This window comes from Rhinatrema bivittatum, chromosome 1, assembly GCF_901001135.1.
Source record: "Rhinatrema bivittatum chromosome 1, aRhiBiv1.1, whole genome shotgun sequence".
In the NCBI taxonomy this organism is placed as follows: Eukaryota; Metazoa; Chordata; class Amphibia; order Gymnophiona; family Rhinatrematidae; genus Rhinatrema; species Rhinatrema bivittatum.
The window spans coordinates 149,249,293-149,275,392 of NC_042615.1; the positions used below are offsets into that span (position 1 = coordinate 149,249,293).

At 40.7% G+C, this 26,100-nt stretch overlaps 1 protein-coding gene across 1 annotated transcript in view; it reads left to right on the plus strand.

Moving 5' to 3' along the window:
- Positions 1-9,291: 9,291 nt before the first annotated feature.
- GABRA2 (gamma-aminobutyric acid type A receptor alpha2 subunit) overlaps positions 9,292-26,100 on the plus strand; it is a 211,221-nt gene continuing 194,412 nt past the window's right edge. The window contains exons 1-3 of the mRNA XM_029588398.1: positions 9,292-9,412; positions 10,013-10,105; positions 11,985-12,100. Coding sequence (XP_029444258.1) covers positions 10,020-10,105; positions 11,985-12,100 — 202 coding nt within the window. The 5' untranslated portion in view covers positions 9,292-9,412; positions 10,013-10,019. The remainder of the gene's footprint in view (positions 9,413-10,012; positions 10,106-11,984; positions 12,101-26,100) is intronic.

The window sequence follows — 26,100 nt, forward strand, 5'->3', positions numbered from 1 at the left end:
ATGGGTTTACGAACTTGCCCTGTTTTTAACTCATAGAATTTTAAGAGTTTTAGACCAAATGAGGGGAGGCATTATTTGGTGCATGGGGATTTGAAACTTTTGACACAATACAAATTTGAGTTGGTTTTGAAGAGAGTGTTAGAGGTGGTTGGTTTGGATGTGGGCATTACAGGACACATTCCTGCCAGTTTGGAGTTGCCACTTCGTCGGCTGCTTCTGGTCTTTCTGATGAGGTCATACAGCAGATTGGCAGATGGAGGTCCAGTGTATTTGAGTTGTATGTTAGACCTGGGCAGTCGGATTTGTAGATACTTTCATTGTATTATTGTTTATTTTCTCAGTCTCCTATCCTCAGAATCATAATGTATGGATTAACAGGCATTCTTATGTAGCTTGGGCACATAAGTTTGTGTGCTGGCATTCCTATGGTCCTTATTTGGGCTTATTGACCCATGGAGTGGTGGTGCACTGGCTGGGTCATCATGGTATGCACAGGAACCAGTTGATGCATTGCATACAATTCTTGATAATTTTGAGAGCCTAGCTGGAGGTAGTGCTGCTGATCCATCTGGGAGAAAATGATTTGAGCAAGTGGTCTTTTCACCAGCTGGTGGACTCTATTTGTAAGGAATTAGACATTATTTTGGATTGGCTTCTTTCCACAACTATTTTTTGGTCTGATATAATTCCAAGACCTGCTGCAATGGATCAGGTATTGTGGGGGCATTGTGGGGCTAAGGCAAACCAGCAAATTGGCTCATGGTTGTGTTCACGGGGGGGGGGGGGGGCATATCAAACATATGTGGACATGGGATGTTTGTGGGGGCTTATATCATTCAGATGGGGTTCACGTATATGATGTTGGGCTTGATTTATTTTTTAATGCATTTCAGGAAGCCTTAGAGGATCTGTTGTTTTTGGGTTTGTAGGCAGCATCTTTTGGGGTTATCTATAGTACCTGAATGTAATTCACTTTGAAGTGCTGAAAAGTGGAATATAAAAAACTAAACCTAAAGCTAAAAAAACATTATGGGATAAGCCATTTGCTTTCCTGTGTCTGTAGTGGGTTGCCCGAGTTTTGTTCATTTACTGGGTTGCATTGCCCAACCAGCCAGGGTAGCTGGTGGGTAAGTGATGGAAATATTGACTTTGTTAGAGTGATTGGGTGCAGTCGCTTGGGAGATGGCTTCTTGCTGGGCTATGGTGGATAACCACTGGGACTGTAGTCTATATTTGAACTCGGATATTGTGGTGTTATGGTATTAATAACGTTGTGGCCTTTTGATCCCACTTATTCATCTTTGTCTTATTTGTTTGGATGTTTTGAAAGGGTGGCAGGAAGAGACAGAGATCCTGGTTGCCCATGTTATTTATATATCTGTATTATGCCATTCTTCAGAACAGGAGCTTTTTTAAATTGCTAATGTCCACTAAGATCTGAAATTATTTTGGTGAAAAAACTCAAAGTTGCATGCTGCTATTTGAATGCCTGATCAGGAACTAAGAGTGCATATCCTTCTCTTCATCCACCCATCTTTCTTCTACCTTTTTTTCCCTTCATGGACTGATGCGAGCTTTAATGTGGAGGACTCTTCTGCAGACTTTCCACAGAAATATTTAAATATAAAACCAGTATAAAGTATGATAGTCTTGGTTCATAATGCTTCCCCATAGATTTCTTAGAAAAGTGACAATTTTGCCACTCTCCTGTGCTCCCCCAAATCACTCACCTACTTTAAACAGAGATAAAAAAAAAACCCCACCCTGCCCAAGGACTTATATTCACACAAAGTTTGGTAGAGCTGGGCTATCCATTTCAAAATTATAAGGGAGGCAGGGGACACACACACACAAACTGCATGCATTTCTTGTCAGAAAACTTCCAGCTTTGCCCCCTCCCCACAATCTCCCTCAAATCACTTGCCAACTTTGAAAAGAGTAAATGGCAGATGTTCCTTCCAAGGACCTACCTCCATAGAAAATTTGGTGGAATTAAGTCCATTTGTTCCAAAGTTATAAGGTAAGGAGGGGAGGGGAGAACTACATATAAACACAAACTGCAGCACACGCAGACATTTTAACCATCCAATAAGCCTCTGTTCTATTGAACAAGGCTAAACACTGTCTCCTGGTACATGTGCAGATTTCAGTACCAAGGAGAGAGGCTCATTGTCGCTGAACATTCAGCTTGCTTCGGTGGACATAAATTAAACAGTGTGGCAATACTTACCTGCTGGCAAACAAATAAATAAAAAAAATATATTTTATTCACAATATTCTGTGAAGTTTACAAAAACAAACTGGAATCCTGAGAGTTTTGTCAAGTAAAGCAGGTACTTGTAGGAATTGGGAAGAAGGTAAAGAAAAAGAGATCTTGTGACTAAAAAAGACTACTTTTGTGCTTTTCTGTATTAACTGTATTAATTGTTGCTAAGCAACAGCAGTGGAAGTAACTGAACTGTTCTGCCAATATGGTCTTGGTCCATCTGAATCCCATTTCTTCTGGCAAGCTGATATCTGAACACTTTCATTATCTTTTTTTCTTAACCTAAAATGTCAAGAATATTTCCAAACATAAAAATCAAGCAAGATCCTGATCAATATTTCCCTCAAGAAATCCTGATATCATTCTGTACAGAAATCAATAGTTATCTGTATTAAACATTTACTCTAGAACTAGTAACAACACACCAAAACTTTCCATCCTCTTCCAGTATTTTTTTTTTTTTTTTTGCAGCATTAATCTGAGGGCACAGGACACAACAAACTGTTATCCTTTGCCCTGTAGCAATGCAAAAGATGCAAGTTATTTTATTTAGCCAGTTTCTATAAAGTAGGATTGTGAATCGTTTATCTGACGATTGAAAATATCATCCGATATTTTCAATATCGTCAGATATCACGGGGTCCCCGATAGCGATAGGAAACTCCATGATTAATTTAGTGGGTTTTCTTATCGTTATGGGGGGGGGGGGGGGCGCGGGAAGAAAGGACACAACCTAAAAACACAACCTGACCCTTTAAAATGAGTTTGTTAGTATCCCCCCACCCTCCGGACCCCCCCAAAAAATTTTTTTTATTACCTGCTGGTCCAGCGGGGGTTCCGGGAGCATTCTCCCATGCTCGGGCCATCGGCTGCCAGTAAACAAAATGGTGCTGATGGCCCTTTGCTCTTACCATGTGACAGGGGCTATTGGTGCCATTTGTCAGCCCCTGTCACATGGTAGGTGCACTGGATGGCCCGCTCCATTTTTAAAGATGGCGCTGGCCGTCCATTGCTCCTACCATGTGACAGGGACCAGCCAATGGCTGGATACCCTGTCACATGCTAAGGGCAAAGGGCCATCGGTGCCATTTTGTTTACTGGCAGCCGACGGCCCGAGCATGGGAGAATGCTCCCGGGACCCCCGCTGGACCACCAGACATTTAAAAATTTTGGGGGGGGGGGACCGGAGGGTGGGGGATACTAACAAACTCATTTTAAGGAGTCGGCTGTATTTTTTGGTTATCGGCTTGGGCGCAGCCAATAAAAAAAAACCCGATCGAACTGCAAGATAAAAATTTCACGATGTGAATCCGAACCGGAATCCGAACCAATACCAGTTCCGATTCACATCTCTACTATAAAGTACTCTTGCAATGGAAATGATTAGTAGGGCTGAGCACAGCTGAAAATGTCTTTTTAGTTCTTTCATTTTTCAAACTGATTTTTGGCCCAAATTTTGTTTCAGGGTGTGGGTGAGGGTATTTTCTTTACATTTATTTTTATTCATCAATTTGCACATAGCATGCACTATTTGTAAATAATGAACACTTTTCTGAAATGAATAAAAACAATTTTTCTGAGTTCTCAGAGCCATTTTTTATTCATTTCAGATTTAATGAAATGAAACAAAAATAGCCATTTTAGGTTCTGATTGCTATTTAGTTTTAAATGAATGCACATGCCTAATGATTAGTAGCTACATATGGGCATACAGTGTAGAGGAAAAGTTTATGAACCTTCAGAATTATCTGTATTTTAGCACAATTTATACTCAAAACATAATTAGATCCCAATCTAAACCTCAATAAGAGAGAAAGATAAACCCATTGGAGCGGAGGAATAGCCTAGTGGTTAGAGCAGCAGTCTTGGAACCAGAGTTCAAATCCTGCTGATACTCTTTATGATCTTAGACAAGTTATCCTCATCCTCTATTCTCTTATCTACAAACTTGATTGTGAGCCTTCTGGGGACAGGGAAATACCAACAGTACCTGAATATAATTCACTTTAAAGTGCCTGAAAAAGTAGAATATAAATCTAAATAAATGATTCAGACAAAAAGGATGTATTTCATTATTTATTCAACAAAAATATTCAACAATAAATATCCTTCAGTAGCAATAACTTCAATTAAACATTTCTTGTAACTCTTAATCAGTCTCTCACATCACCCTTGAGCAATTTTGACCCACTCTTCCATATTGAACTGTGCCAATTCTTTGACATTTCAGGGTTTTCTTGAATGAACATCTCGCTTCAGGGTTTGCCACAACATTTCAGTAAGGTTTAGGTTAGGACTTTGACTTGGCCAATCCAAAAACAAAATCTTTTCTTCAGCTATTCTGTTTAGGGTCATTGTTTACGGTGACTCAGCTTTGGCAAATGAATGGATGGCCTGACATTCTCCCCTGAATTCTTGAAAGTAGAATAGTTTCATCAATGATGGCAAGCTATACAGGTCCTGATAGGAGAAAGTAGCCCCATACCATGATTACCTACACCACCATTCTTAACTGTTGGGATTAGATTCTTAATTTAGAAGACAGTGTTTGGTTTTTGCCAAATGAAACATTTGTTTTTGTGATGGAAATGTTCAGTTTTTGACATCTGTCCAGAGAACATTCTTCCATAAATCTTGTTGGTCATCCAAAAGCTCTTTGGAAAACAAGAGGTGGGTAGCAATGGGGGTTTTTTTAGAGTTGTGGTTTCTCCCTAGCTATCTTTCCATGATTACCATTCTCATTCAGTTTTTTCCTGATAGTTGATGCATGATGAACCCTGACATCAACCGCAGCAAGTGAGGCCTTTATAGATCTTTAGATTTTAGTCCGGAGTTCTTTATGACTTCATGATTATCCAGTTTGCTCTTGAGGTGATATTGACAATATGAAAGCTCTTGAGTAAAGTCATTGTAGTCTTCATCTTTTTCTATTTGTAGACTCTGTCTGACAGTGGATAGATAGAATCCCAAATGTTTAGAAATGGTCAGATAATCCGGTCCAGAAAGATGAACTTGATAGTGACCTCTCTTTTGAACTGCATATAAACGCAGTGGTTAAGTCTTCTTTTTCAAACTCCAGATGGTCAAGAGACTCTGCTGGATCCGTATGATTTTCACACCATCCTTCAGTCACTGATTCTTAATAACTACTGCAATGCCCTTTATGTTGGACTCCCTTACAGTACTTTATGACCATTACATCTGGTCCAGAATTCAGTAGCACTCATTCACTCTGGCTCTAAAATGAGAGACCATATTACCCCAATATTGGCTAGCTTTCATTGGCTCCCTATTAAATGGTGTATCATGTATAAGATCGCTGTGACTGTCTTCAATTTACTAAACTGAAACCATCGCAACTGGGTTAGCTCCATCCAGAATGTTTAATGCCCCTTCCCATAGCTTTACGTTCTGCACAGAAGAATCTCCTTGAGGTACTATCAGGAAGACTAGCTCATCTAAACATCACTAGAGATCATGCCTTTTCTGCAGCAGGGCCAATATGTTTGGCATTCCCTCCAGATGAAATAAAGAACTGAGCCTTGTGTGAAAACAGTTAAAAGAATGTTGGAAAAACTACCTCTTTAAGAAGGCCCTTAATTCATAATAGGCAGGATTTAGTATATCATTTATATATTGTATTTTATTTTTATGTGTATATATTTGTAACGATTATTTTGTATGTTTTTTTTGTAAACCACAATATATTTTTGTTTTGATGTATGCGGTATATACATTTTTAATAAACTAAACTAAAACTAAACTATTTTTTTTTTCAAATGTCCTTTGAAATTCATTGTGACATGATGACTTTTAAGGTAAAGACCAAACTCAAAAACGTTTGGAACTTTACATAGGACAGGAAGCCGAGGCTCATAGAAACATAGCAACCTATTTAGTCTATCCATCCATACCAACTTCTCAGCTTTATAATCCTTACCACGCCCTCAGATATCCTCTGTGTTTTTCTCATGCCTTCTTGATTTCAGATATTGTTCTTGTCTGTTTCGTGCATCCTCTACCCTCTTTGTAAAGAAATATTTCCTTAGATTACTCCTGAATCTACCCTATTTTTAGCCTTATCCCATGAACATCTGCAGCTGCCTTTCCTTTGAAAAAGGCCAGTCTGCTTTGCATTGAAATCTTGGAGGTATTACATTTCTCTATCGTATTTCTCCATCCTGCCTTTCTTCTAGGATTATACATGTTTAGAACTTTAAGTCTGTCCCATATGCTTTAATATGAAGACCACTGACCATTTTAGTAGCCACTCTCTGAACTAACTCCAACCAGTTTGTATCCTTTTGATGTTGTTGTCTACAGAAATATATACAAATATGATCTCACCAGCCACTTATACAGGTGTAATATCACCTTCTTTTCTTTTCTGACCACTTATCTCCCTATACACCCAAGCTTAGTGGTGCAGATTTACTCTGCAAGGTGGTTTACCTTTTACCCAATTATTTAAGTGCCTAATTTGTCAATTAATTGGGCTATGGAAATTAGAGGTTCACTTACTATTTCACTCACACTGATTCTGAATTATTCTCATTGCTCCTACTTTGTACATTATGTCTCCAAGAAATATATAATTGTTTAATTTATAACCTTTTTACTATACAAGAAAAGACTGGTTTCAATTACACAATGGGATCATAGTAAGAACTTGTAATTCTAATTATTATACTTGGGATTCACAAACTTTTTCTCAGCACTGTAAAATATGTTCTTATTCAAATCTATCATTAAGGAATTGAACTTCATAGGAAATATTTGCTATAAATTACTGATTAAGTACATTTCCTCACTCTTGAATGGGTCAAAATTTTGCTTTGTCTATAAATTGTTTAACAGTATTCTTTTAAGACAGAGTTGTTTTGCAATAAATAAAAACAAAATAAAATAAAAAGATCAGGTAACTTATAAAAGGTGTTTTATAAAACTGTACTTTTCACAACTTTCCTGAAACAATGGCCTGTAATCATTTTTCAAAGCTAATAAAAATAGCATACCAGAATTTAAAAGAGACAGCAGTATTTGCACACACACACACACACACACACACACACACACACGCGCGATCACAATTTGCATTTTAACAGTAAGTGCCTGTAGACTCTACACTAATCTTGCACCTACACTCAAACCCTTCATTAGGTTTGCTTCAGCTACAAGACAACCCAAATTTAACTTTGAAATATAATAAAAAGCAGAGTGATTTTAGCTCGACATAGGCTGCATTTGATAGTGTGAAGCAGACAACCGTCATACAAACCTGGATTGACAATGAATCTCTGCTTCAAATTATGCACTACATGCTGCTCAAGGATCAATATACAGAGAAAACACATTATACCGATAGCAATCGATACAAAAAGGGATGGCGGAGTGGAGCTTCATTTACTAAGGGTCTCTCTTTCTCTGCACCTCCGCCCCCACACATATCTAGGACACACCCAATAGACACAGAAAAAGAGAAACGCTTTAGTGAATCAGGTCCTTAATAACACATAGACGAGACCAGGTACAGCAAGCACCCAGCACGGACCAAAAAAAAAAAAAAAGAGTTTTCCCCCCCAGCTGCCTGGATTCTTAGCAGAGTTTTCATTTCTGTGAATTCCAATTAGTTTGTGTCATATGATAAACGAGGAGCAGAATATTAACGACAAATACGACGACTAAAGGTGGAAATAAAGCAAAAAAACAGGCTACCAATTTTATTTAGGCCATAACAAATTAAAAACGTACTAAGAAAGCGGTACTTAAAGGATTTTAAAAAAAGCCATTTAAAACCTCATGTAGCATTTAAATAATCTTCTCCCTGTAATATTCAAGTTTACTGAGGACAGATGTTTTCTTCGGGACTAACAGCATTTAATCGAGTTTATGCAAGTCATTTAAGCAGCTGTGTAATGCATACAAAACTTATAAGGCACTCTTGCTGAGATATGGTTTTCCTTGCTGGTTGCAGTAGTCCTGTGCAGTACATGTTTGATATGATCGCATTGTTTTTTATGGCATACGATCAGTACAATGCCAATATTACCGCATGTCACAAAACTTCCATTTCATATCCGCTGAGCTCATAAGTGAGCTCCCATATATAATAAATAATACCTAGTGGGATATCTGTCAAACTGGGAAGCATCGTGGAGGCACTATGATGCTCTAAGCATGCAAATCTGCAGATTTTTGGTTTATAAAAGAAAAATAAAACAAAACACGAGATTAAAATAGTAAACTGATAACTGATTCTTTGGTAGCGTCACTTGTAAGAAATGTACAACACTGAATATTCCCATGCACTTCATGGACACGTTCCTGGGGGGGGGGGGGGGGGGGGTTGTTTGTTTGTTTGTTTTTAACAATTATTCTATTAAGCAGAAACGGAAAGCACCTAACTGTATACGTCCTCCTCAGTTAGCACTTTTCAGAAACAGAGCTGGCATCTTACTGTTTTAGGCAGATCAATGAAATGGAAACACAGATATATGACTGCCTTATGAATAAGCTGCTAAGGGTGTAAGTTAACTCTATGGGTTTAGGAGCGGAGGCAAGGCAATCACGGCTGCCTCTCCTCTCTCCGGGAGTGCGGCTGCGGAGGGAGCAGGGGGTGCGGTTGCAGTCGCCGCTCTCGGGAGGGGAATCCGTGCGCTCTAGGACCGCGCGGGTTCCCGCTCTCAGCCCGGCCGCTCACCCACGGCAACAGCTGGAACCGGAGCTGCAGAGCATCCCTGGGGTGGCGAGAGAGGGGTGGGTAATCGCGGGAAGGCAAGTATCGTAGCCTTCCACCTTTCAACGGGCGGCACAGGGCCAGCGCGCTCGCACAGCGGTGAAACCCCGTTTTACCGCCCCCGCTCCCGTCTTTCCAGCTCAAGTAGCAGAGAGGGCTCCTTCGGGACGGCTGCGGCTGCGGTACCAGCGGCCGCGCGCGCGCCTCCGCCTGGCTCGCTCTAGCGTCTGCTGTGCACGCGGGCGCGCCCTCCCCCTTCCAGCCTCCGGTTCCCAGCGAGCGCCTGTAGCTCTCTCCTCGCTCTCGCTGCTGCAGTCTCTGGTCAGCCTTCAAGTTTCACGTGCCCTCAGCGCCATCCTTTCCAGGCTAGGGTCCTTCTCCGTCGGCAGCACCGCCGCCTCAGCCGCCAGGTAGGGGCATGGCATCCTCCTCTTTTGGTCTTGCATAAATTGTTCCTGGTGGGGTGTCAGGGCAAAGACTCATCACACTTATTTGCTATTGAAGGTGGAGGGGCTTTGCAGTGAAATACCGATCTTCTTCCCATGTTTCAACTTTAACTTAGGTGATGGGTTTTATTTAATCGCCAATCTGATTAGTATTTCGGTGCACAGTACCAGTGATTTCATTCATGGAGCAATAGCTGCAGCTAGACTTGGCTATGATTTGCTTTGAGCTGTCCACTGAATAGGAATAAATCTGTACTTTGCCTGGGATGTTTAAGTGTTTTGGTTTCGCCTTTCAGCCTGCCACTTTTCATTAAATATAGTATAGTATTCTGTGTTTTCCCAGCAAGAGCACCCAGAAGGATGCTAGTATTAGATGAGTAACTGTGCTGTGGTGAAAGTATTGACTGCTGGCACTGGCATTCAGCTACAAAATGAAAAATAAAAATAAAACCAACTGTTTCTAGGCTTGTTAAAGTTGAATGCATCCTTTTTTTTTTTTTTTTGCAATTATTTGAAGTAGATGACACTATTTGGTAGGGACTAACTGCATGCATTTCGCTTCAGGTCGTGCATGGTGCAAAAAGCAGTGATGAAGAAACTGACTCTGCTTAGCGTTCGCTTGCTGCTTCTCCTCTTCCTGGCGAGGGAGCCAGAAAGGTGAGCAGAAATCTGTCTCTTGGAAATAGGGATGCATTTTCCCTGCGATCCTTGATTGCCCAGTTGCAAGCTACAGCTTTGAGCTAGCGCAGGGTGTTACCACCTACGCGCCACTGATTAGGGAATGGAGTTCCCAAATTTGCCTACTAAGAAACCTGTAGCAGGTAGGAGGAAGGGAATAGAGATGATCTACGTTGAGACAGAAAAGAGTATTAAACTCGAAGTAAAAGCGTCATTTTTTTTTGAATATGCATTTTTTTTTGTCATTATATAGGACTAGAAAGGATATTTGAGATTTAAACCTCTAGGTGGAGATAGTATACAGCTCCGCAATCTTCTAATACAATAAAACAATGGCTTAGTTTATTATTCAACTTTCTTTTATATTGTGTGAGTACGCTTTTTCTTAAACTAACATAACGTAATACACCGCAAGAGCACTTATGTTAAAAGTGTGTTCATTATCATATTACTTTAAACCCCTAACCACTAGGGGTTTAAAGTAATATGATAATGAGCCAGTGCCTCTTGATTATATTTTCGTTCCTTCCTGAGTGCAATACAAGTTCTTTAAAATAGTTGTTCAAATATAAATTGTGACGTATAGGGGCTTCAAAGTGTAAAATACAGTACTCATAATACATCTGTGATTTTAAAAGACTAGGTAACCTTTTGATGTGTCACAAAGAACAGAATATTTAACTTGGTCTCTACATAATGGGGTGAATTTTCCAAGTAGCAATTTTTTAAAGTCAATTTAGGTGCGGGAAAACCTTTTGAAAATTCAACCCTATGGAATTTTCAAAGAAGTTATATCTGTAAACATATCTATTGTCAAAAGCTCATTCACATGTGTAAATCATTTTGAAAGTTACCTCCAGTTTGATATACACATCCTTTTGTTGAATCCCTCACTTATGTTGTATGCCAAGATAGTTTATGATAGGGTAACCTTATTTTAAAATATTAAACCAGAAACTATTTGTGCTTTATTGTAGAATAAAGTAATATAAATCATTTACATTCTGCATTGTTTTTGCATATAAATCCCCTTTTGGACCAAGACATCCTTCTTTTGTCAAGAATTTCCAAGTGGTTAGGTGAATTGCTTAAAGTCAACTATATTTCCTAATGTTTTTTATGTAAATTTATAGTTTGCCTTTATGCTGTACATATAAATAATCCTTGCAACCCATATGTGGCTTAAAAATGAGTGTTCAATATATCTTAGGTTTATTATTTTCTTTAATCAGTCAAAGCAGACATAAATCACATTTATAGTTGAGTATTAATTTTACTTCACTAGATGGTAAAATTATACAATAAATAAATGAAATTAAAAAAATTGTGAACACAATACAGATGATAAAAGTAATAAAGATCCTTACATTCCTAGTTTTGTGTGATGAGCTTTCTGAAAGTTAGTATTTTAAAAATGCTAGCACTGTCCTTTAAAATGTTTCCGCATGCCATCAGGTGAATGCCATGAAATAATTTATGTAGGATGTTTTATTATATTGTTGTTACTGTGTATTGTTGTGGACTTTATGGAAATATATTGTGATTCCTCCTTATAAGCACAAACAAGAAATGGTCATCAAAGACAGATATTTTTAAATTTCTGTCTTCACAATTTAAGAAGTACCTCAAAATTCTGCTTTTATATATATTTTTTATGCACCATTGAGAACCTCTGATCCACTATGAACATTTAGCTACTATTGTAGGAATCCACTACAGTATATGATATAGGTGGCTGCATAGATGGGATTGTGTTAACTATAAATTTCATTGTTGTCATGCTCAGTTACACAATAACATTAACCACATGTTCATTTTATGTTAAAATTATATTTCAATTTGTACAATGTCTGTTTAGTAAAGTCGTGGCTGACTCCATTGAGGATGAAGCTAAGAATAACATCACCATCTTTACGAGAATTCTGGACAGGCTTCTGGATGGCTATGACAATCGTCTTAGGCCTGGATTAGGAGGTAACAAAGACGTCAATTTTCCTTGTTTTAAAATTCCATTTGAATGAAAATTATGGTGATTGACTTCATCAATGCATTCCATTTTTAAAAATAAAATGCAGTATAGATCTTTGCTTGTCCATTTTTTTTTTTTATGCAACACTATCAGATGATGATGGTAAGGACAAAGACCAAGTAAAAGCTACTTTGGAGAAAGGTACCTAACCAAGGGTTATTAACTCCAGTTCTTGAGATCAGCACACAGGATTGATTTTCAGGATGTCCACATAACTGAAATATTAATCATATATATTAATCATATATATATTATATTCACAGACTTGGTGATAGAACAGGGGACATTTTCTGATTTATTTATTCATGGTTACTCTGACAACCAAATTTGTTGGCAGCTATTGAAGGCCGGAGCTGAGAACCTCTGAATTCAAAAGTTTGTTTATAAACCTATAGGAGGTGTGAAAACAATTGTAGGAAATACTGTAAGTAGAATGCTAATGTATAATACAATTTCATTTGAATAATTGTTATAAATAGCAATTTTGATGTACAGGAGCTTCAAAATGGACCATGCAGTACTCATACTGTTTTGATATGTCACAAAGAACAGAATGTTAAACATGGGCTGTACATTATGATTTTGGTATATTGCATCTCATACTCAATGACTCAAGAAATGGCCATGTATGTAGGGGTAGCATATGACAGGGTAAACTTATTTTTGAATATTAAATGTTTACATATTTTATAGTAAATGAATAGAAAAAAAAATGTACATTCTGGGTACTTTCTTGCATAGTCCTGTATAACCCCCCTTTTAGAGCAAGAAATCTTTCTTTTGACAAGAATTTCCAGGTAGTTAGGTGAATTGCTTAAGGTCAGCAGGCAAGAATGCATCTTAGAAGTAATAGGCTGCTAGTATGAAGCTGGATAATGTATCCTTTTGCCATTTGTTCCATTAATCTCCAGCTTTGGATCTGAAGTGCAGTGCACTGAAAACCTACTGTTGAAAACAGCCAAAATACATTTTGTCATAGGCTTATTGCTTTATGAATATTTTCTATAAAAAATGTCTGTAAAAGGTAGGTATACATTTTGGATTGTAGAGATTAATTTTATTTAAATAGATTACGCTTAGCAGTTCAATTTTCTACTGTTTTCACTAATATTTTTTCCTGGAAATTTATTAACAGACTTGCTCTTAAGGAGGGCAATGTTTGAACATGATTAGCCATATTAAAATGTATTAACAACATGGCTAGGTGAAGCTATTTGAAAATTGTCCACCTTAATCTGGGAGGAATTTGGGGAGTTATTAAACAGCTGGAAAGGAAAAATACATACAGGGATTTAATTTTGAAATCCCCCTCATGCAATTTACCATGGATACTTTGCAACCTGATGTAAAGCAGATGCAAAGTCTGCAGGTATTTTTATTCATGTGCTCCCTGCTGGCCCACTTTTTGAAGAGGAAACTCTGCAGGGTGTTTCCTTTTGAAAATTTACTTGCAGATGAAACCATGGACCTGTAGTCTCCCTGGTATATCTCAGAATCACCCCATGTTATTCAGTTCTCCATAGATTTTAGTTTATTTTCATATACAGTAATATCTTTTGAACAGTTATTCACTATAGATGATACCACTGCATTTACATATTTTACTGTAATCCTTTCAAATGTGAATTATATTGGATGTTATTCACAGGATGGATCACTTTCAATACATGCATGTGGTGGCATATACTCACGTATATGGTCACAAGGAGATCTATGCTAGTATTTTATGATCCACTTGTATGATATGTTCATACCTATTTCATGAGATATGCAAATCTCTACCCCACAACATAAGCGCATATGTAGGCTTATGTGCGAATACATGGAAAGCATTGAAAGAATGCACATCAATGCATGGAACACACATACTTTTCCTACCTATTTTAAAAGTTATCTTTGCATATGTTTTCCACATGAAAATAAAGTAGGACTTACTCATGTAAATCATGCACGCCTCAAGGAAATCGCCAGTTTTACCAATTAGTCCACCAGTTCCCCCAGACCTCCCACCCAGCCAATAATACACAATAAACTGTTTGATAGCACTTATCAAGATAATTAGCAGGTGTAAAATTTCACAAATAAGTTGCCAAATGTACACATGTAAGTATCTTTTAAAATGGCATAATATGTTGGCCCCACCCCAGAACACCCTTAGACCACCTCTTTTTTTATGCCCATATATATGTGCACAAAATGTAAAGTAGGTGAATACTTTCCACTTTTATAAAATATGGATTGCACATGGGCAGGCTGCTTATGTGCATATTTGCTCATTTTTATGCATGTAAGTCTTTGAAAATTACCTCCTAAAAGTTTTTTCTTAATTGTTGGGACTTAAACATTTTCTGTAAAAAATTTTTGCTGTTATGGCTGAATAAAAATAAATCATAACCTGACTTTGAAAAAATGCTGCCAAGAGTCCTATGCATCTCGGCAACAACATTTAAACCCTCTCCATACGTCATTTTAAGCCTGTCCTCCACTCTCCGACACATACTACCTTATTAATATAGAAACATAGAAACATAGAAATGACGGCAGAAGAAGACCAACCGGCCCATCCAGTCTGCCCAGCAAGCCTTACACTTATTACAGCATACACAAAACTCATTATCTCTTTTCTGATGTGCAAAGTCTCTCTGCTGATAGCAGCAATAACTGAAATTGGGTGATGTAAATGTTTAGAGCATACTTGCATGTCACTGCAATCTATGGGCACGAAACCAAAAAGTGCATCATTTAAATATGCACTTAGGCCAATCTAATAAACAATAATGGGGGAAAAAGCACCGGCAATGCACAAAGATATGATGTTTTTGGAGAAGAATATAGCAATGGCATAGGTATGTACAAAGCATGGTGTGCTGTGTTCTTAACAGACAAATGTGTATCCAAATCACCCTCATCTCTAAGCACATTCAGTTTTTTATTTTCATGTTTGTCCTCTACCTTCTTGTTAATTGAGAAAGTTCTCCTGCACATGGAAGTGTAGCACACTGCCTCTTCAGATGGCAAACACAGCTTTTGCTTGCTCAGAACATTCAGCAGTGAAGCCCATGTAGTGCTTTCATGGCCGAACAGCTCAAACAGTCTTGAGCACAGCAAAACAAAGACAGTGCAGTGCGGTGGGAAATTGCTTCATCTTCCCTCCATAAAAGCTCCATCTCTGCAGTACCTGCCCTGCAGAACTCCACACTGAGCATGCCCACCGCACCTATAATCATACAGGGGGCTGTGCCTTAATGCATGTCACTTATGCTAGGACCCAGGGAAATTGCACTTTACATCTATCACCCATATTGAGAAAGTGAGCCTTGAGATAGAAAGGTGTATTGAACGCCTTCTTTTTCAGCTCTGTATAGGGACAGTGCATGGCATCAGACATCTCTTCAACCATGGGTTGTAGAAAGGACTAGACACGTCTGGAACCTGAAGAAAGATTGAAATCACTCACTATTGCTGCCACTTTAAAAAAGGATGCTGTTCATTTTGAGAAATGAGCACAGGATGTATTTCACTTCTTCTACACTGCCCTAGTGGTAGTGCTGCATAGTATAAAACTGCATGCAGGGGTCACATGGCACTTGCTCATTGCCTGACCAAGCATTCATATATCCACAGCCTTAGGCAGCCCCACCTTCAGTCACTGGACAATTTTCCCTTCCTGCAACTAGTCATTCTGAACCAGTGTTGGGAACATTATGAGTACTTCTGGAGGGACCCTTTTGTTAGATCTGGTAAGTATTCCTATGTTGTTTTTGGGTTTGTTTTTTTATTGCTGTGTGAAAAGTTTAGTGTTGATATTTGGTGGATTTAATATGTGCTGTGAGTGTGAAGGTGAGCATTAGTAGAAATTATGTAGTTTGCTATCACTTTAGCCAAGATGTTAGCTAAGTGTTGTAATCTTTTGTATTTTTCAGCCGCACCTATATCCTGTAAGCTCCATACTGCTGCTCCAGGGGTTAGAGCAGAGAATCCTCCCTCCCGGCTTCTAGGAGTGGAAGCTTGTTCCTGGGTATCTCAATGAGTCCTGGAGGAGCAAGAAGGGGTACAAAGAACTGGGAGAGCATCTGTAGAGTGCCCTTGGTGACTACCCTGTAAATATTATCCTTTATGAGTGTCAGCATACAGGATGATCGTTCATAATCTGGGACATACCATGTGGCCCCATGTAGCTCTGTGCCACATGGAATGTCCCAGATTATGAACCTCTGTGTTTTGAGCCCTAATGGTAGTGCTCACAGATATATTGTAAACATGCTGTAGAAGGAGTATATTCAGTTCAGTAAGGCCTGGATTCTCTAAGGTTGCAGACCTTAGAGAATCCGGAGGTAATGGGGGGCAGGAGGGCAAAGCGGGGGGGGGGGGGGGGGGGGCGGGCCTGCGAAAGCCGGCAGCCATCGCACCACTGCGGTGCACTGGCCGCCGGCTTTCGCACCGAATAACTACACCATAAAAGGTGTTGAAACTGGTGGCGATAAGGGTCCTTACCTTTTGCCGCTAGCGATGTCACCGCAGCGTCGGCCCTGGTGCCGCCCCGACTCCTCCTGTTCCGGGGCCGACTCCGCCCCGACTCCGCCTCATTCACCCTATCGCACGCAAAAAGGGACTTTTCGCGCGTGAAAGCTTTTGTAATTGGCCCCCTTAGTTTGTTGTGTGGAGCTGAAAGATTGAGAATCTTCAGGAGGAATGGCTGGAGAGACAATGCCAGTCTTCTAGTGATACCCTGAGCTCCTGAGAGGAGCATGAAACCTCTACCTTTGAGAGTTTCCAGTCAGTGAGGACAGTTTGAACTGTGAGTAAAAGGGGATCCTCTCAACACCTACCTATTTCAAGAGAATGTGATGCATTCTGGAACAGAAGGAGACACTGGATAGTGCCTTCTAAGAAAGGGAAACATTCAGTAGAGAATGAGTCAAAAGATTCTTTCCTTGGGCAAGCTGGGCAGAAGCCACATGCTTTAAAATCCCAGAATTTCCAAAGATCCATATTAAATCCATAATAGAAGAAAAGTTTATGGAACAAAGGATTTGTAAACTTTGTGAACTTTGAAATGCAATATTGAAGTGGAGCCTAGAATGCTCAGCACAGATAATTAAATCCTGTGGTCACTCAAATTGTGCCTATGGAGCAGCTTGTAAATATTTTACTTCTAAATACAAGTCAGACTATTTGGAACTTACTAGAGATGTGAATCGGAACCTGAATCGGTTCTGATTCCGGTTCCGATTCGCATCGTGTTTTTTTTTTTTGTCCGGCCCGATCGGGTTTTATTTTATCGTCTGCGCCCGAGCCGATAAACAAAAAAACCACTCTGACCCTTTAAAACGAATCCCTTAGCTTCCCCCACCCTCCCGACCCCCCCAAAAACATTTTACAGTTACCTGGTGGTCCAGTGGTGGTCCCGGGAGCGATCTCCCGCTCTCGGGCCGTCGGCTGCCACTAATAAAAATGGCGCCGATGGCCTTTGCCCTTACCATGTGTCAGGGTATCCGTGCCATTGGCCGGCCCCTGTCACATGGCAGGAGCACTGGATGGCCCGCACCATTTTTAAAGATGGCACCGGCCATCCAGTGCTCCCTCCATGTGACAGGGGCCGGCCAATGGCACGGATACCCTGTCACATGGTAAGGGCAAAGGGCCATTGGCGCCATTTTGATTAGTGGCAGCCGATGGCCTGGGAGCGGGAGATTGCTCCCGGGACCCCCATTGGACCACCAGGTACCTATAAAAAGTTTTTTTTGGGGGGGTCGGGAAGGTGGGGGAAGCTAAGGGATTAGTTTTAAAGGGTCAGGGTGGGTTTAGGGGTTATTTTTGTGTGCCATTTTTCCCGCCCTCCCCCAAAATGTTAAGAGAACTCCGACAAACAATTTTGTGGGGTTTTCCTATCAGTTTCGGGGAGCCCTCAATTTCTGACGATTTTGAAAATATCGTACGATATTTTCAAAATCGTCAGAAGCCCGATTCACATCCCTAGAACTTACAGCTATTGGAGTTGTCTGAACTCATTTGAGATTTTATTTTATTTATTTATTTATTTAAAGAATTTTTATATACCGGGGCACGTAAATAACATCACCTCGGTTCACAGTGTAACATAAAATAGCAACAAGCTTTACAATGAGTATAAATATCGGTTCACAGTATAACATGGCATAGTAACAAGCTTTACAATAGTTTAAAGGCTGAAAGAGATTCATCTATAAGGGAAAGGTAGAGTTAGAATGTGGGATAACTTCATGTTTTTAGATACATAGATTCCTTTAACAATTGAGTATGAAGTCAACAAATTAACTATTAACATGAGAAAAAGAATATAAACAGTAAAAGCTTGGGGGAAGGAAGATGGGTGGCGGAGAGGAGGGGGTGGGCTGAAGGGGAATAGGGATGTAGGAGGGGGGGTGAGAAGGAGGGTAGTTGTGGTAGGAATATTAAGTAGGGATGTGAATCGTGTCCTCGATCGTCTTAACGATCGATTTCGGCTGGGAGGGGGAGGGAATCGTATTGTTGCCGTTTGGGGGGGTAAAATATCGTGAAAAATCGTGAAAAATCGTGAAAAATCTAAAAATCTAAAAATCGCAAAACCGGCACATTAAAACCCCCTAAAACCCACCCCCGACCCTTTAAATTAAATCCCCCACCCTCCCAAACCCCCCCCAAATGACTTAAATAACCTGCGGGTCCAGCGGCGGTCCGGAACGGCAGCGGTCCGGAACGGGCTCCTGCTCCTCAATCTTGTTGTCTTCAGCCGGCGCCATTTTCCAAAATGGCGCCGAAAAATGGCGGCGGCCATAGACGAACACGATTGGACGGCAGGAGGTCCTTCCGGCCCCCCGCTGGACTTTTGGCAAGTCTCGTGGGGGTCAGGAGGCCCCCCACAAGCTGGCCAAAAGTTCCTGGAGGTCCAGCGGGGGTCAGGGAGCGATTTCCCGCCGCGAATCGTTTTCGTACGGAAAATGGCGCCGGCAGGAGATCGACTGCAGGAGGTCGTTCAGCGAGGGTTCCGGCGCCTCGCTGAACAACCTCCTGCAGTCGATCTCCTGCCGGCGCCATTTTCCGTACGGAAAATGGCGCCGGCCATACACGTATGGCCGGTGCCATTTTCCGTACGAAAACGATTCGCGGCGGGAAATCGCTCCCTGACCCCCGCTGGACCTCCAGGAACTTTTGGCCAGCTTGTGGGGGGCCTCCTGACCCCCACGAGACTTGCCAAAAGTCCAGCGGGGGTCCGGAAGGACCTCCTGCCGTCCAATCGTGTTCGTCTATGGCCGCCGCCATTTTTCGGCGCCATTTTGGAAAATGGCGCCGGCTGAAGACAACAAGATTGAGGAGCAGGAGCCCGTTCCGGACCGCTGCCGTTCCGGACCGCCGCTGGACCCGCAGGTTATTTAAGTCATTTGGGGGGGGGTTCGGGAGGGTGGGGGATTTAATTTAAAGGGTCGGGGGTGGGTTTTAGGGGGTTTTAGTGTGCCGGCTCACGATTCTAACGATTTATAACGATAAATCGTTAGAATCTCTATTGTATTGTGTTCCATAACGGTTTAAGACGATATTAAAATTATCGGACGATAATTTTAATCGTCCTAAAACGATTCACATCCCTAATATTAAGACGTGTCAGTCAGACAGGGAGTATGAGTTCGGGTATATACCTTTGGAGGTAGTCAGTCAGTCAGGGTATGCTCGTTTGAAGAGCCATGTTTTAAGATTCTGTTTGAATTTTTTATGGCATGGTTCCTGGCGTAGGTGGGAGGGCATTGAGTAACATACATCAGAGCTGCCATATAAATAGGAATCTTGTTTTCAGGTTTTTAAAAATTTTACTTTAACTCGGAATTTATCAGTGTGAAAATCAGAGGAAAAACTTTTTTTCCACTGATTTTTCTCCCATTTTGGTTTGTTATAATAAACACTGATACATTTCTAGGAAAAATACAAACCCCCCCACCCCTAAACCTGAAAATGAAGGCCCATACACTTAGAGGATTTGCTCACCCTTTCTTTTGAGGACTTCCACTCATCTGTTTGTCCACACTTTAAACCAAGGGAAGGCAACTCTGATCCTAGAGTGCCACAGACAGATCTGATTTTCAGGATGCCCAAAATGGATATGCATGAAATATATTTGCATATAAATGTACCTCATGCATATTCGTTGTGGTATCCTAAAAACCAGACCTGTTTATGGCCTCCCAGACTGGAATTGTCTACCTCTGCCTTAGACTTTCAAGAATTGACCTTCTCAGAAAATAGGTACACTTCCGTATTTTTAAAACTGATTATTTTCTGTAAATACTTTATTCATTTATGGAAATATATGTGGTGCCATTTCTTGAAGGTTTACTTATGTGTGAGCAAGAATGGTGAGCATGACTAGGAGAATATATGTGCATGTGTACAGTGTTGATACATGTAGTATATGCCTGTCAGAGAGGATATAAAGACTAGGTATGAGTAAAAGGAAGGAGCATGTGTAGTAAATGAATGACTGGGTATGTTGGAGGCAGGCTCTGGTAAAGCACTATTAAAAAGATGAGTCCTATGCTCTGCTGCAGAATAAAATGATACTGTCTCTTTAAAAGTGTCTTTGACCACAAAAACTGCAAGCAGTGGTTTTCAGGCAAAAACAAGCTTTGCTACCTTTCCCTCTCATGATAGTTACCAGAGGAAAACAGCATGAGTTGTTTAAGCTAAATTTGACAATTTGGCCATAAGATGAAAATAGTGATGGAAAAAATCACTTCCATGAACTCTAATAGGAGCTGCATATCAGCAGCAGGACAGTCATACATATATTTAATTGTTGAGGGCTTTGGGGGATAAATGATGATGATACATAAGGCCTTATACAACATAGCTCCTCTCAACTTAACGTTTCAAATTCAGCTACATACATCCACGAAACCAACTAGAAGCGCGTATCAGAACAGACTAATCACCCAACCCGCGAAATCCTCTCTGAGGAAACGTGCACTATCTACAGCGGGCCCTTCGCTCTGGAACTCACTTCCTCCAGACCTTTGCCTGGAACCATGCCACGCTACTTTTAAAAAGAAACTTAAGACTTGGTTATTCAAACAAGCATTCCCTTACAGTTAGGAGCAGGAAGAATGACATTACCATGTCTATTTGCACGTTCAAAGCCCCTAGCATATAACTTACCGAGGATATAAAACTTTCGAATTGTACGTCCATTTTTACCATTTTTAGGATACTTTATATAATCATATATACATATATTCATGTTGACAAACATATCACCAGGCTATCTATTTATTAATCTCGCATGTTTATGAGCTGCTTAGTAAGATACTCTAATTTGTCACTTACGTTTAACCTCTCAATTTAAATCGCTATATGAAGCATTAGTTTTCTGTTTTCATGTTTAAGTATTTCACGTTTAGTATTTCATGTTTAAGTATTTGTTACTTAGTTTTTTAACATGTTCAATGTAAACCGCTATATGAAGCGATAATTACCGTTCCTTGTTAAACCGGGGTGATATGTATATTATACAGGAACCTCCGGTATATAAATCCTTTAAATAAATAAATAAATAAATAAATAAATAAATAAATAAAATAAAACTGGCTTAAGTGTGTGAGGTTTGTTGACCAGTTTGTAGGTAGAGCAAAAGGCGTTAATAAAGTGTCTATGGTGATTCTGCCTCTTGTGCATCCTCCATTATTTGTTTATTTATTACTCACATATATAAAACTTTCCCACCAGCAAGGGCTCTGGGTGAAAACATTACATACAAATCATACTATCGATATAAAACAAAAAAACAATGTATAGCCTAAAATAACCTCAAATAAAATAAATATGTATGTGTGTGTGTGTGTGTGTGTGTGTGTGTGTGTTGGGGAATATGTATGTGTGTGTGTGCGTATTGGGGAAATTATCCCTGTTCTTCCTTGTGCAATTGTTCAGAGCAGAAACTAAGCAATGATCCCAACCAGTGCCATGCATCCAGAAACTCTGCCTCAGTGATATTACTCAACTTTGGTAAGGGGACTCCTTGTGGCACTGAGACTCCAGGCAATTGCCCTGCTTGCTCCCTCTAATTCTTAAAACTGGCCCTGATTCTGACTGTGGCAAAACTCATTGGCCTGTCATCTGCAAAATTCCAGTCATGTAACTGTATGAATATATTAATTCCTAACATTTTTCTCATGTTGCAGAAACACTATTTTTTGGATACTTGGTATATTTGTCACTCTCTTCCTCTCCCTAGGATTTTTGTTTCTTTTGCTGACTCTGTATTGGTGTTTGTTTTATGTATTTGTTTTTATGCTTTTAATTACTATATTCCTCTATTGTAATATATGTACTGATATTGCACTTTGAGAAGGATTTATTTTCTGAAATAGAAGAATATAAGCTTTTCAAATAATAAATAAAATCTAACTAAATAAAGATTGCATTTCTAAGAAGTTTACAGAATAGAAAACATTGAGGGTAACTTTCAAACAGCTGTGCACAGTATCATATATGTGTGTATATGGTCACATGCAGTTTTGCTATAGTATTTGAGCACTCATGAGTAAGATATATGCATGTTTTATAAAATACGCATATCTCTCCCCTGCAACATATACATGTTTGTAGGCTTATGTGTGAATACATGAAATGCATTGAAACCATGTATCTCAATGCATTAAACTTGTGTACTTTTCCTGCCTAATTTAAAAATATACACACATATATTTTATGCACAAAATAAAAGTTGGACTTACGTAAGTCCTGATTTACACATGTAAGTTGACCAATTTTAAAATATGGATGTGCAAATGAAATTGGTTTGCCAATTAGTCCACTAGTTCGCTCAGTACTTTTCCAGGTCATGACAACCTTTCTGGTTCTTCACCTTCCACCTTGTCAGTATCACACAATAAACTCATTTAATACCACTTATGCCAAATAATTAGCATGTATAAAAATATGCAAGTAAGATGAAAAATGTACACGTGCAAGCATCTTTTAAACTTGCAACTTACTGTGTGAAAGTGTTGGTCTCATCCTGAAACGGGCCTAGACTGCACCTTTTTTACGCAAGTATATGTGCACTTGAAAGTGAAAATATGCATGTATTTTTTATTTTTATGAAATGTGAAGCACACACGTAGAGGCTGCATAACATGTATACAATTATATTTATGTGTGTAACTTTTGAAAATTCACCTTTCTATGACCAGAGCCCACTGGAGTGATTAGGGGAAAAGTCAGAGAGCAAATAGACTGCAGAAGAGGAGAAAAAAGGAGAGCAGTTACAGGAGAGGAAAAAACAGCAATCAGTGTAAATTTGTGTTGCATCTTGTACTGTGCTTGTATATGGATACCCCTTGTCCATTTTTCATGTCTATAGGTATTGTTACATCAGTAGACCCTTGAGCCAAAGCAGAGTTAGTACCACCCACAGGGCAGGGCCCTGAAGGTTTCCACTGTCGGCAGGCGGAGGTAGGAAGATAAAGAACCTTAACAGGAACTTCACCACCACCAGTCCTTGTTCCCCGCAGGTTGAGTCCTTGGGTTCCAGGAAGGCTGGACTTAGACACAAGTCTCTGAGAAGCGTGATATCCGAAGAAGGAGCAAGCTAAGAGGAGGTCCAGGCAGGCCGATGTCAGGGCAGGCAGGAGAACAAGTGAAGTCGAGAAGACGAACTGTGATCAGGGCAGGCAGCAGAACAAGCAAAGTCGAGCGGAAATCTGAGGTCAGCTAGAAGAAAGTCCAGGAAGAAGATGAATCAAGGCAAGCCAAGGTCCAAAGCAGAGAATCAGTCCTGGGAGGAGGGAACCAAAGACAGGGGACCAGGAACACCAGGAGAAGACCAGAAGATGACTGTAGGAACCAGGAACACAGGGACCAAAGACACAGGAGCCAGGAACACAGGAACCAAGGATGCAGGAACTCATCCAGCTATTCGCAAGAGAGGACACTTGTTGCAGAGACTTTAGAGTCTGTTTCAGGCTGGCTTAAAAAGAGCACCTGAATGATGTCAGTGGGAGGAGCATCATAGAGAGTTCCCGCTGTGGGCCCTTCGAGAATCGGGCACTGCACACGTACCTAGAGACATTCACTCAGCTGAGCGGTGTCCCTTGCATGGCATAGACAACATTGTGTGGTGGCTTGCCAGACATCTTGCTGGTGACTCCCGGTGTAGGGGGTAGGAACAACCGACAGCAGGGGCAGCCCGTGGTTGGCTGCATGTAAAAGTACCCCCCCCCCCTTCTAGACCCCCTCCCATGGGGTTTTCTGGTATGAGATGTGAGGAATGATCTCCCAGGAGATCAAGCATTCCCATTTCTTATTTCATTGCCAGACGTCCAGTATCTCTCGGATTTGATAGATCTGGTCTTCCTCAGAAGATATTCCTTGTGGTTCCTGAAGTTTTCAGGTTTGCCATAATAGTACCAGGAGTTTAAGGAGAAAGAAGTGAAATATGTTTTGAATCTTCAGTGAGGTGGGAAGGCATAGTTGATAAGTCACGGGTCCTATTTGAAGGATAATCGAAAAAGGGTTGATGTATCAAGGTGAAAGTTTCATAGAAGGTACCCTTAGTCGGATGTGGTGGGTACTTAACCAGAACATGTCTTCTGGTTTAAACTGTGGGGCTGGTCATCGGTGGTTATCTTTTGTTTTTTTCGCTCTTTGGGTGGCCCTTTGGATCATTACCTCTGCTCGGAACCATAGTTCTTGAAGTTCCTGTGCAGTTAACTGGGCCGCTGGGGAAGAGACAGTCAGAGGTAATGGAAGTGGAAGTGGGGGAGTAGGTTGTCTCCCATATATGATCAAGAATGGAGAGGATCCTATAGCAGTGTTGGTATGTGAGTTATGGGAGAATTCCGTCCAAGGGAGAAGGGTAGCCCAGTTATCCTAATGTTCATTAATGAAAGCCTGTAGGAACGTCTTAAGTATACAGTAAGCCAGTAAGTATACAGTAGGCCATTAGCTTGCAGGTGATAGGCTATGGTGAAGTCTAGTTTGATGTTAAACTTGTGGTAGAGAGAGTTCCAGTATTTAGCCGTGAACTGGATGCCTCGATCTGAGATGATGTGCTGTGGTAAGCCATGTAAATAACTTTGCTAATTCTGATGTGGAGGGAAGACCTGGAAGGGCAATGAAGAGAGCCATCTTGGAGAATCAATAACGTTCCAGATAACGCAGCAGACACTTGAAAGGGGAAGGTCCACCACATAGTGGACAGGTGTGTCCAGGGTTCCTTGGGAGCTGGCAGAGGCCGTAACAGCCCCCAAGGTCATCCTACCATAGGTTTTGTTGGGCACAAGTAGGACATGAATCCACATAGGCCTTGACATCCCTCTACATCTGGGGCTACCAATAGTACTGCTGGAGCAATGAGAGTGTCCGAGCTTGGCTGGGATGACCTGCAGCTTGAGAGTCGTGGGACCATTCTAGCCCCTTCTGCCGGTGTTGGCTGGGGACCACCATCTTCTCTGGAGGGGTGGTCTGAGAAGCAGCCAACAGGATTCGTGCCAGGATGATGGTATAGCTGGGGGATCAGGTGTGTCTACCACATCAAAGAACCATGAGAGGGCACTGCCTGGGTATTTTTGGTTGCCAGCCTGTATCTTACCATGGCTGAAAAACAAGGCCCACCGGGCTTGATGGGCATTCAGTCATTGGGCATGTTGGAGGTGCTCCAGGTTCTTATGTTTAGTGTAGACAGTGATGCAATGTTGCGTTCCCTCCAACCACTGACGCTATTCCTTAAATGCCATTTTTATGCAAGTAACTCCTTATCCCCATAGCCATAGTTACGTTCAGCAGGAAAAAATGTCTGGGAGAAGAAGGAACAAGGACGAAGGACTCACATGCTTGAGTGTTGACTTAACACAGCTCCTACTGCTGTGGAGGAAGCATCATCCTCAAGAATGAAGGGACATGTAAGATCTGGATTGCGAACACATGGTCCCTGGAG